The 12,600-nt window shown below is 39.3% G+C and overlaps 1 protein-coding gene across 2 annotated transcripts in view; it reads left to right on the top strand.

Moving 5' to 3' along the window:
• myo5b (myosin VB) overlaps nt 1-12,600 on the top strand; it is an 85,368-nt gene that overhangs the window by 48,890 nt on the left and 23,878 nt on the right. For both annotated transcript variants that reach the window (XM_026938600.3, XM_053240392.1), the window contains exons 14-21: nt 2,229-2,312; nt 4,751-4,891; nt 5,012-5,109; nt 7,040-7,126; nt 8,371-8,479; nt 10,129-10,340; nt 11,506-11,662; nt 11,806-12,045. In XM_026938600.3, the coding sequence (XP_026794401.1) occupies nt 2,229-2,312; nt 4,751-4,891; nt 5,012-5,109; nt 7,040-7,126; nt 8,371-8,479; nt 10,129-10,340; nt 11,506-11,662; nt 11,806-12,045 (1,128 nt within the window). The remainder of the gene's footprint in view (nt 1-2,228; nt 2,313-4,750; nt 4,892-5,011; nt 5,110-7,039; nt 7,127-8,370; nt 8,480-10,128; nt 10,341-11,505; nt 11,663-11,805; nt 12,046-12,600) is intronic.

The raw sequence follows: 12,600 nt of genomic DNA on the forward strand, positions 1-12,600 counted from the left end.
CCCAATACACACAGCATGTTTGGTTCAGTTCCTGTATTTGGGTCGATTCAGGATTGCTTTCTCACTTCAATCGAGCTCCTCTGCACTTTCTGTGTTCTCACCTGCCTAAATGAACCGCACCATAAAGGAAAGCACACCGGGGTTTCGTTCAAATGGACTAAACACTGCGTATGTGAAAGCACCTTAAAATGACTAAAAAGAAAAGTGGAACTAAAGACATGTAAAACTATAAAAGGTCAATAAAAATACAGCGTAGTGCAGAAAGTTTCCAGATCAAAAAAGTGAAAAAAGAAAAGTGCTCCTGAGGATGTAGGGAATGAAACTGGATAATAGGCATTCTCTTGAAATGATGACTTGTCAAATGAAACAGACGCCACTATAGTACAGGATTAACTGTAAATAAATATTGTGATATGTATTGTGTAGTGTACTGATATATGCAGATAAGGCATTTTTGCAGTTTTAGCCACCTTTATGCACTATATACTGTATAATGTACAATTAAAATACAGTCTGTAGAAAGCAAGTCAGGTAGATACAGATATGGTTTTATTGTCTTTCAGAGACAGGATTGTATCAGAGCTCTGTAATCACCAGTTCATGTTTATTTCTTACGAAGAGGTTGCATGTGAACATTGTGAAAGCCTCAGCAGTAATTATCTGACACACAGTAAGGCCTAAACTCCACCAAGAGGCATTATAAGCTAATGTTCTGCAGAGGCGTGTATTCCCATTATGACAAACACTATTTAATTACGAAACACCTCCACCTTGAAATGTACTTGCAAAAGATGTTTGTCGTGAATGATGTTTTCTGTCTGCGCCATCTTTTCCATTTCTCACTGATCGGTTTTACACGCAGATTTTACACGCATGTTTCTCATGAACACTGACGTTCATCAAGAATCCCCAGAAAGGGCTGAACTAATGATTGTCCAGTGCTCGTCTTTCATTCTGCACAATTTACACCCAAGCCTTATTTACACCTCATCCAGTTAATCAGCGCACCAGAATATTACAGTGAGGTGTTAGGGAGCTAAACTCTGCAGGAGGCTGAGTATGGGGTTGGGCAGCTCTGACAAAACAAAGCAGGAACACAAATATGATGTGTGGGAAAGGCTACAGAATCCTCTTACATTGTGGTAAAGATCTGTTTACAGAAAAAAATGTGAATGCAACTGAGACAAGGACTTTTGACCTTTTTTTCTGGGCAGTAATTCACTTCAATATATAAAAATCACTTCCTTACATTCTGTTTATTCAGACAAAAAAAATCTTGCTTTGTTTGATAAATGGAAATTTTATTTAAAAAAAAAAAAAAAAAAAAAAAAAAAACAGCACTCACAGTATGGTGTCCTGTGAAAACATTAACATACCGAAAACGCAACAGCATTCAAAAACACATCAAAATGAACTCGAAACAGAAAGTGTAGGTCCTTAATGAACATCACATGCTGATTGCTGATTGGCTACAGCGCATGTCAGTCTGAGAGAATACAGAAAATACAGAAAGGTAGAGGATGTTTAGAGTTAGATTTGTTATGTTTGTTTATAGTAAGAGGACAATGTTAGATATGCCATTAATGAGTGTATGAGCACTGAAAACTCAGCTAAGGGAAGTAAGAAGAAAGAATTCCTTCTCTCTATAATAACCAGAAGTAACTTTGTTTAAAATTGTTTTCACTAAGTTTCACTAGATAACAGATTGAAATACCAGAAATCTTTTTTCCTTAGCCGTGTGATCCGTCCAATCAGCAGCATGGATGGGATGTGCAGTAAGGATCGAGCCTTTCTGTTTTAACACTGATGTGTTTCTGGATTTGCTTTTTGTGTGTTTGGTTTGTTAATGAGTTTTGCACTTACAGGCCACCATATTTCAGAGACCCCTACGTGTGTAGCTTAGTTTAGTTTTTGCCCTGTTAGTGTTCATCATATTGCAGTGTTGAATGCTAAAAATATTTGATTATATAAGCAGCTTTTGTTGGCCTGGTCATGGCAGCTGTGATGATGCTCATTTCAGCTAGGGTGGCTACGGGATTTTCAGTCTTGTGTAACAGTGATGCAACTTCCAAAATTCTCCCTGTAACTCCTGTAGTCTAAAAATGGCTATGATATCAAGTTTATTTTGATGGCTTGACTGCTTTGCTCAAATTAAAAAAAAAAATCCCAAGGTGAGGTATGAGAACATTTTTTGGCATGTTTATATGCTTGTTGATTTTCTCTTTCAGGTTGAGTATCAGTGTGATGGCTTCCTGGAAAAGAACAGGGACACTGTGTATGAAGAACAGATCAACATCCTGAAGGCCAGCAAGGTGAGGCAATATGTCCCAATAAAGTTTTCTGAAATATCGTGAGTGTCATCATCACTTTCTTGAAAAATTACACTCACTGTGCAGGAGGCAGCTGATTAGATGTTAATATTTTCAATGTTAAAAATTCTTTAAAATAATTTGTACAGAATTTTTTTTGTAGACTTCAGTTTTTTTTAACTGTTTCTCCACTGTTTCAGCCTTTATCAATCATTTTGAGAGTGAACACTTAACATATCTCACTTAACAGAGTCAGAGCACAGTGCTGGAATCTTTGTTTTACTCGAAAATAAGGTTTGGTTGGCTCCGAATTAAAGTACTATTCCATCCTAATACTAAACAAAAAGTTTCTTTCCTCCTGTTTATAGCCTTGTTTATGGTGCTATAAACGTCTTGTGAGAAAATGTAATTTATAAATGAAGTTTGTGCTAAAGATGGACATAACTGTGTGTTATTTAAATATTACTAAAAAAAAATAGTGGTAATGCTTTATATTAAGGTTCCCTTAACTGACATTATTTAACACATTCATTAGCATGAACAAACCGTGAACTTTGGCTTTCACATAAAATCAGTAACATTAAATATAATAAAAAACACTCATAGAAATTGATGTTTGTGAGTTTTTTTAAATAATAAACCAAATGAGATGAATAATCACCTACATTAACCAATGTTGATACCATGGTGAATAAAATGAAGTGCACAGATCGACCAAGAATATGTTAATGAACGTGTTCGTTAAGGATAAATTTAAACTGAAATGTAAATTTTACATTCAGATTCCTGCACAGTTGCTATGTGGCAGTGTCCATTTTTAAAAGCACTATATACCCTCACCCAGCACTTTATTAGGAACACCTATATACCTACTCATTCATGCAATTATCTAATCATGTGGCAATGCATAAAATCATGCAGATGCAGTCCAGCTGCTTCAGGTAATCTCACATCAACTATCAGAATGGGGAAAAAATGTGATCTCAGTGGTTTTGACCGTGGTCAGACAGGCTGGTTTGAGTATTTCTGTAATTGCTGATCTCCTGGGATTTTCACTCACAACAGTCTCTAGAGTTTATTCACAATGGTGCAATAAAGAAAAAACATCCAGTGAGCAGCAGTTCTGTGGACGGAAACACCTTGTTGATGAGAGAGGGTGAAAGAGAATGGCCAGACTGGTTCGAGCTGACAGAAAGGCTACAGTAAGTCAGATAACCACTCTGTACAATTGTGGTGAGCAGAAAAGCATCTCAGTATGCACAACACGTCAAACCTTGAGGCGGCTGGGCTACAACAGCAGAAGACCCCGTCGAGTTCCATTTCTGGCAGTCAGAACAGAAAGCTGAGGCTGCAGTGGGCACAGGCTCAAACCGGATAGTTGAAGACTGCAAAAATGTAGCCTGGTCTGATGAATCTTGGTTTCTGCTACGGCACACAGATGGTAGGGTCAGAATTTAGCACCAACAGCATGAATCCATGGACACAACCTACCTTGGCTTCTGGCAAGCTTAGTTACATTAAGTATTTTCATTTTTTTTAATGTCATAGTACTCTTTATGTTAACTTGTCGCCATTTAGGTTTAAAATGTTAGGGTGTGTCTGCAGAGAACTTTACCAGAGTCTGTCTTAAAATTCAGTAGAGCAATGCTACGTCTAGCCTTAAAGCAGGAGAAAAATTCTAAATTCATGAAGGTCACAGCAGAGTCAGCAGTAAGACAGAGCTTTGTGGGAGTTTTCTTATCCCTCTTCAGGTTGCTACAGATTTGAAAGAAGACACAATAGTGGTCAGATGTTGCCGTGTCTGTGCAGCCTTGATGTCTGTCTGAAATGAGCTGCTTTAGAGTTTGGCCATGTTGGGCGTGGCACAGACTATAGACTTCAGCAGCCTTGTAATAGAAGTTAAGAAGTCTATAGACACATCTGGATAAATATTCAAATCCTCTGTAATTTGCAAGGAATAAAACAATTGGGGTGTGCTCTTAAAATAATCTACAACGTGTAGCAGAGTTACCATTGCCACCCTGAAGTTGATTATTTTCCAATAATTGTATGTGTCGAAGTATTTTATTCCTTTTATACCTTAGCACTTTGCAGACTATTAGGGATTTTTTTTTTTGTTCATGTTGTACGTTTTATCAGTTTGTAGTCAATTATAACGTGAATATTTCATAGCAGCACTAAAAGCACCTCAAGCCACATTTTTCTTTTAAAAAAAGGCAAGTGTGAAAAGCACCTGAGTGGTTATATGGTTGTTGTATATCATATTTCTCACTCATTAATGTCTTTTAAATCATTATCACTGTTGATAAATGGTCAAACATCTCAGTATGTGGCAGCCCGATGGCAAAGTGAGCTCCAGATCCACTGCAACCCGATGACTAGAGCTGTAACGGTTGTTGCTACGCTCTTGAGCGTTGCACTGATGTTTGTTCCTCCCTCAGTTCCAGCTGGTGGCAGATCTCTTCCAGGAAGAAAAAGGAGCTCCTAGTTCAGCAAGCAAAACCTCTAAGATCAACGTACGTCCTGCTAAACCCATGCCCAAAAGCCACAACCGCGATCACCGCAAATCTGTAGGCACTCAGGTGAGGCTCTGAGAAGTTACGCACTAAACTGGAATTTATTCAGATTGCGGAATTGTTTGGGATTTATTTGAGAAGTAAAAAGTCTGGCCTGTTTGTGTTTATAATACCTCTTTTTTCTAGTTTCGGAGTTCCTTACATCTTCTGATGGACACTCTGAATGCTACAACTCCGCACTATGTACGCTGCATAAAACCCAACGACCTCAAAGAATCCTTTGTGTAAGTCTTTTTTTTTTATAGATACAATATTTTTGTCTTCATCTTCACCTGTGTGCCTGGGAAGTGCTTGACTTAATCAGAGCTTTTCGATATTTAGGAATATTACTGTTTACGATTGCTTTGTTAAAGCACCTTTGGCTTATGTGTTTGCCAACTTGGCACATCTTGAGTTGGCAGTTTTATTTCATTCTTCTTTGCAAAAATGCTCCAGATCTGTCAAATTGCCAGGGGATCTCTTGTGCACAGCTTTTGTGAAGTCATTCCACAGGTTTATGATAGGATTTAGATCTGGCTCCGACGGGGCCATTTCAAAACATTGATATTCTTCTAAAGCCATTCCTTTGTTGATTTGAATTTGTGCTTTGGGTCGCTATCATGCCGGAAGATTAAATTTTTCTTCATCTTCAGCTGTCTAACAGAAGCCTGCAGGTTTTGTGCCATAATAGATAGGTATTTGGAGCTCTGTATGATTCCCTCTATCATGACTAGAGCCCCAGTCCCAGCTGAAGAGAAGCAGCCTCATAGCATGATGCTGCCACCACCATGCTTCAACATGGAAGTGGTGTTTTTTCGGTGATAAACTGTCTTGTTTTTGTGCCAAACATATCTTTTTGAATTATGCCCAAAATGTTCTGATGAGATGAGATCCTGTACATGCTTCGTAAGCTCTTTGCAGTCCATGGCTTCAGCTGTCTCATGGCTACAGTACACCTGAAACCAAGAAGGTGTCGATAAAATCTTACCGAGACAGCTGATCTTTATTTGGGGTTAATTTGGGTCAGAACCTGGTGTTACTGAGACAAACAGCATCTCTTGCAGCATGTGTGTGATTTAGACATGTGTTTCGCACAGTGATAAACTGGAGGCCATAAGCCTCCTGTACTTGTGAGCTACATTAGCCGTATCGCTACAGTACACCTGGGGGTGTGCCATTATAGGAAAATAATCAACTATGGGGTTATGTGATGTGGTCCAGCATGAAACAGAGTTACTGTTGCCACCCAGAAGTTGTTTATTTTCCTATAACAGCACATCCTAATGTGTTTTATTCCTTTTATACCACAGAAATTTTCCAGCTATTAAATTATGACACATCATAACCATTTGAAGTTACATTTAATGGTATGGAATGTCCATGAAAAAAAGTTCCAGTTCCAGTTATCACTTATATTATAGCAGCTGTAAAGTGTCATTTCTTCACCAGCCTTTTTTGTATCTTTGTTAAAGTAACAAGACAAAAAAAAACTCAGAATGTTTATGTTGAGTCCTTAAGACTCGCTGACTGTTATAAAGTGCTGACTCCTTCCATAAATGTCTCACAGAAAACTTCACCGCATCAATGAATATACATTTTCTGTTTGTTAAATAACAGCAAGATTTTTTTAATCCATTTTTATTAGGTTTAGATTCTTGTATATTATTCAGCAGCACTGTGGTATACGTGAAAACCCAATTTATTGCTTATTATTTTTAGATTTAATTTTTAGACCACCTTCTCCATCTCCGCACGTTATCATGTTCAGTTTTCCTGCAGAATTGTGTGTTTAAACTCTGAAGGGCTTGGTCATGATTTGTCTCTCCTGCACATTCTTGAAGACAAGAGCCTCTTCATGAAGCTTAAATTGAGAGCGGTTTCTAAGTCACATGCTGCGAGGGTTCTCACAAACAGAAGGGAGCTGTATTCAGAGCTCTGAGTCAGGCAAGCTCAGGGTCCTTAATTGTCTGAGAGTCTACAGCTTTCTACTGTAAATGCCTCTCTCACTAGAGACACGTACGATGCTTAAGGAAAAGTTAAGGTAGGGTTTCCATCCTGGACCATCCTGGACTTTTGTTTAGAGTAAATGTGTTTAGCTTTTTATTTCTGTATAAATGTTGGTGAATGTTGGTTTGGTTTCAGTGGACTCATAGGTCTTGTTGATTCTGTGTGCAGGTTTGATTCCAGAAGAGCCGTCCAGCAGCTACGAGCATGTGGTGTTCTGGAGACCATTCGCATCAGCGCTGCAGGATATCCATCCAGGTGACTGTTACAGCTATTTGAACTTTTTAAAAAAATATTTTCGCGAGTTTGTTATAGCTTAGTAAAGCTTCAAATTCAATTAATTGGGTCTAATAAATTCATATGACTAGTCTAATGACACAGGTCGTCTGACTTTCCTCAATTCTCTACTCAATTTTCTACTTTTTACAACTTCAATTTCCGCTTCAGTTGTGTATTAACCACATTTTCATTCATTACATAAGGAATAAAACACTTCACGGCATGCTGTTATAGTAAAATAATCAATGATGCAGTGGTGTGAGGTGGCCCATTGAGAAGCGGAGTTACTGTTACTACATGGAAGTTGTTTGTTTTTGTTTGTTTAGATGTTAAACAAGGAATAAAAACTTGTTGGTGTGCTGTTACAGGAAAATAATCAACAACGGGGTGGTGTGATGTGGCCTGACGCAAAGTGAAGTACATCCTACACACCCTTCAGTTGATACTGTTCCTATAACAGCACGTCCTGAAGTATTTTATTCCTCTTATACCACGGCAATTTTCCAATAGTTAAAATCCTTTCTGCAGTTAAGCAATGATGACATACTTTTTTATCCATTTATTGTTACATGTCATGTTGTGGAACATCCAAGAAACAAGTTCCTGTTTTCACTTATGTTAGAGCAGTCGTTCCCTCATCAGCGTCTCTTTTTTTCTCTTTCTTTTAAAAGTTAATGAGACAAAAAATTCAGCACGTCGTGTTATGAAGAAAGCAGAAACAGCAGAGTCAGGGAGTTAGTGTTACCACCCGGAAGTTGATTGTTTTCCTATAACAGCATGTCCTGAAGTGTTTTATTCCTCCCAAATCATAGCAATTACATGTTTTTTATTTATGAAAGATTGACATGTCATTTTTATCCATTTATAGTTTTGTTTAATGCTGTAGAATGTCTGTGAAACAAATGATCCCTTACAACAGCTATAAACAGTCGTTCCATTGCTTTCTCTTGAAGTTGATAAGACAAAAATTAAAGGAAAAAAACATAGCCTGTTACTAAGAAACCAGCTCTCTGTCCTCAGGACTGTGCCGAAAAAGCTTTACCTCCGACTGTTACAAAGCGCTTACACTGGAGACTCCTTCCTTATGTATATTTTTAGTCTTGTTTATGTGGAGCTTCAGCCATACAAGTCCCTGTGAATGAGCTGTTACTATAGAAACAGTACCGTATGAGAACAAGTATTTAACTGTAATACTCACTGATATGTAACAACTATCATTTCAGGTGGACGTACCCAGATTTCTTTAACAGATATCGGGTGCTGATGAAGAAGAAAGACGCGACTGCTGATAAGAAGCAGGTGTGCAGAAACCTGCTGGAGACTTTGATCAAGGTAACACTTCATGGCGTTCACGTTTCCATTTTACACTGCTGATGAGACGATAATGTGTATAAAGCAGCCTCGTGGCTCCAGATCAAGTTCTTTACTCTTCTGACTCTTTCATTTGAGTGCGAATGTGAGATGCAGTGCAGTGATTCATCACCGGCGAGGCTAATTACTCAGTTTCTCCCCAAGCCTCTGAACTATCCTCTTTAAATTATATGACATATGCTAGCTGAAATCCGGTCACGTTTTTTAGTTTCGGCTGCTCCGCCGCTTTTGGCGTTTTCAAAATATCATCTTTCATCTGAGCAATATCAATAAATTTTAATCTATGAACTTCACTGCCCCCGCTTCAGTGAGTTTTCTAATGGCTTTAGCTTTCTTAGCTCAGCAATTCCACCCTCAGCGCCATCCAAAAGCAGAGAGCCGGATGAAAAATGGTGTAATCAGCACGGCTTCTCAAGCCAGAAGGATGAGGAGATTTACGAGCAGAGGTTATTAAGCTCGGATATGGATGTTTGTTCATTTCTCTAATCGATTTGGTTAATTTGTGTTTATTAGATTTGCATACAGGAGCTGGGATACAGGTTTACTGTATATAATACTGTCACGATGAGGGTGAAACCCATATCTTATGTAAACTATGCCACACATTTAAAGTCCCTCTGCACTGAGAAATGTAATTTTAACATTCCTTTTATGGTTTATTCTGATTAGAAAGCTGAACTTATACTACAGTGCTGTTGAATGATCAAATCTGAGTAGTCAGAATACATTTTGTCGATGCATTTTCTATAATAGCAGCTTTGACAGTCGTTCTGGATGCAAGCCAAATCACAGGTTTACATTAGTGCTCTACTAATTCTAGTATTACTGTTGTAATACGTTATTATTTCTACAGTAATAGCTTACACAGGGACTCGTATGGCGGATGCTGCAAGTAATTATTATAATTATAATAAAGTCTAATAATAAATAGAATGGAAAATGTTAGTTAACACAGAAAACTTTATAATTGTTGCTATGGTGAAGTTTTCTTTGAGGAGACTTTTTTTTTTGCCATTTGTGGAAGGAGTCTCCAGTGTCAGAGAGAACTTAAATTTTTCCAGCTATTACGTAAGTGATAAAAGGAACTTTGCTGATTGTTGTGGTATAAGAGGAATAAAACACTTTGGGACATTCAGTTCTACCATGCGGTCGTTGATTATTTTTCTACAACAGCACACCCCCAAGTGTTTTATTCTTTTCTTATCAGTAAGAATTTCTTGTTTGTTGACGATTCCTCAGTGCTGAAGGACAGATGTCACTTCTTCAGATTCCATGTCAGTCTGAGGTTGACATATACACATACAGGGTCATATTTCCTCAATGCGGCTAGAGGGAAGGGCGGGGTCAGGATTGCACACACACACGGGGCTTTTGTCATTGCATATTCATAGATCCTTGCTTATTTTATGAAGGTAAAGATGTAAAGATGCTCCTAAACCATCTGTAGTATTTTGGCATGCATTCAAAAATATTTCATATTTTATTACTCAGCATATTTTTTTAATTCTTTCCTGTATACTTTTAAGTTGCTTTTGCTGTTATTGGATGAGTGATTACAGCTCAGTTGTCGCACAGGTCATGATCCCTTTTTAATTTTACCCTCCATCCAGGATCCAGATAAGTTCCAGTTCGGAAAGACTAAGATCTTCTTCCGAGCCGGTCAGGTGGCGTACCTCGAGAAGCTCCGAGCCGACAAGTTCCGCTTCGCCTGCATTAAGATGCAGAAGACAGTGCGAGGATGGCTGCAGAGGAGACGCTACCAGAAGATCCGCAAGTCGGTCATCTTGCTGCAGAGATACGGCCGCGGCTTCCTGGCGCGCAGGTGAGGAGATGTGTTAGAGTTCGGATGTCGATTTAGATCACTGATGAACAAACCAGAGGCAATGGTGAGAAACTGACATGAGGAAGAAACCTTGAGAGGATCCAGACTCAAAAGGCAACCCATCTTGATCTGGGTGACGCTGGACAGTGGGGTAAATCATTACCGTATACAGCGGTAGAAGAGTAAAGACGAGCAGTAATAAGTGTATTGAAAAAATGTGCAGTATGAGCAGACTGTCATGATTATGATTTATGATTACAGCAGCAATTTTTAGGTTCAAGTCTACAGTGTCCAATTAGATAATGCAACTTCGCATTGATTTACTGTCACCATCACTGAGTCTCTCTCAGTCTCTCTTCTTACTGGTATGCCATTCTATTTCTATTTCTGTCTCATCTTCTTTCTCCTGTTCTCTCCCATCTTCCCTCTCTCGTTCTCTTCCATCTTCTCTCTTGTTCTCTCATCTTTCTCTTGTTCTGTCCCATCTTCTCTCTCTTGTCCTCTTCCATCTTCTCTCTCTATTTCTCTGTCACTTTTCCTATGCCGATGAGTTCTCTCTCTTATTCTCCCTCATGTTCTGTCTCATTTTTTCCTTCATGTTCTCGTTCTCATTCTCTCTCATTCTCTTTCTGTTTCTCTCTCGTTCTCTCTCTTGTTCTCGTCCATCTTCTCTCTCATGTTTTCTTGCACCTTCTCGCTCTTGTTCTTTCTCTGTTTCTCTGTCACTCTTACTATGTTGTGGTGTTCTCTCTCTTATTCTCCCTCATGCTCTCTCTCTCCTTCTGTCTCCTGTTCTCTCTCATGTTCTTTCGCATTCTCCCTCATGCTCTCTCTCTCCTTCTGTCTCCTGTTCTCTCTCATGTTCTCTTTCACATTCTCTGTCATGTTCTATCTCTTGTGCTCTCTCTTCCACCCTGTGATGTTCTCATCCATGTGCTCTGTTTTCGCGTTCCTCTTCCTACTGTCTTGTCTTGTTCTCGCTTATGTTCTCTCTCATGTTCTCTGTCACATGTTCTCTCGCATGATCTCTGTCTCATGTTCTCTCTCGTGTTCTCTCATGTGCTCTCTCTTTTTCTCCCTCATTCTCTTTCATGTTCTCTCTCCCTCTTGTTACTGTGTTGTTTTACTTTCTCTGATGTTCTCTCTCTGTGTTTGTGTCTTTCAGGTATGCAGAACAGTTGCGTCTCACTCGAGCAGCTCTTATCTGTCAGAAGCAGTACAGGATGGTGAGGGTCCGGCGCGCGTATCTGACCATTCGCAAGGCTACAATCACCATCCAGGCCTTCACACGGGGCATGTTCACACGCCGCCTGTACCACGAGGTGCCACGCTGCTCCATGTTTCTCTTAACTTCTCTTCTTTCTTTCTTAGTTACTTATTCAGTGCTTTCTCTCTCTCTCTCAGTGCAAAATAGTGCATATTTTCTCATATTTTTTTTTTCTTTTTTTCCTCTCAACCCGTTCAGTACCTGCTGCACCACAAGGCCAGTGTCATCCAGAGAACCGTGCGTGGATGGCTGCAGAGGAGGAAGTTCTGCCGTGCCCGAAACGCAGCGGTGGTGCTGCAGTGTGCTTACAGACGTGTTCTCGCCAGGCGACAGCTGAAGCAGCTGAAGATCGAGGCTCGCTCAGCAGAACACTTCAAGAAGCTCAACGTCGGCATGGAGAATAAGATCGTCCAGCTTCGGAGAAAGATGGACGATCAGGTACGGCGCTCAGAACATATTCCTCATGCTCTCGAAATCCGGTCTGAGGAACGCTCTTATTTTGTTTATACACCGAGTTGCCAGTTTATTAGGTACATTTATCATAGAGGTGCAGAGCAGTCGATAATCGTATATCAACAGCTCATCAGACCCTCTTACCCTCTTCCATCACAGGGCTGTCACTGAGCAGATATCAATTCAGTTCAAGTTTTAATGTTCTGTTCTTAGTACAGGGAAATGTGTAAGTTACTGTATTACGTTCCATGATAATCACCCATACACTTCATATACAAAAACGGTCTTAGCTCTTATTTCCAAAAGGGTTATTTGGCTTTTAGTGCAAAGAGTAGACTCAGCATTGTTAATGTAAGTGCAAAGGAAAGGTCAAACAGGACCCTCCACCCTCAGAGGACAATTAGGGCTTTGTTATCAATATATAAGGTTACATTTCTATGGGCTATTAAAACCAATCCTAAGATATGGAGAGGAAAAATAGAAGAAAAGAATGGAAGAGAAAGAAAAGATATTTTTATATTATACAGTGGGGTCCATTAT

The sequence above is a fragment of the Pangasianodon hypophthalmus genome, chromosome 15 (assembly GCF_027358585.1).
Source record: "Pangasianodon hypophthalmus isolate fPanHyp1 chromosome 15, fPanHyp1.pri, whole genome shotgun sequence".
Lineage (NCBI taxonomy): Eukaryota > Metazoa > Chordata > Actinopteri > Siluriformes > Pangasiidae > Pangasianodon > Pangasianodon hypophthalmus.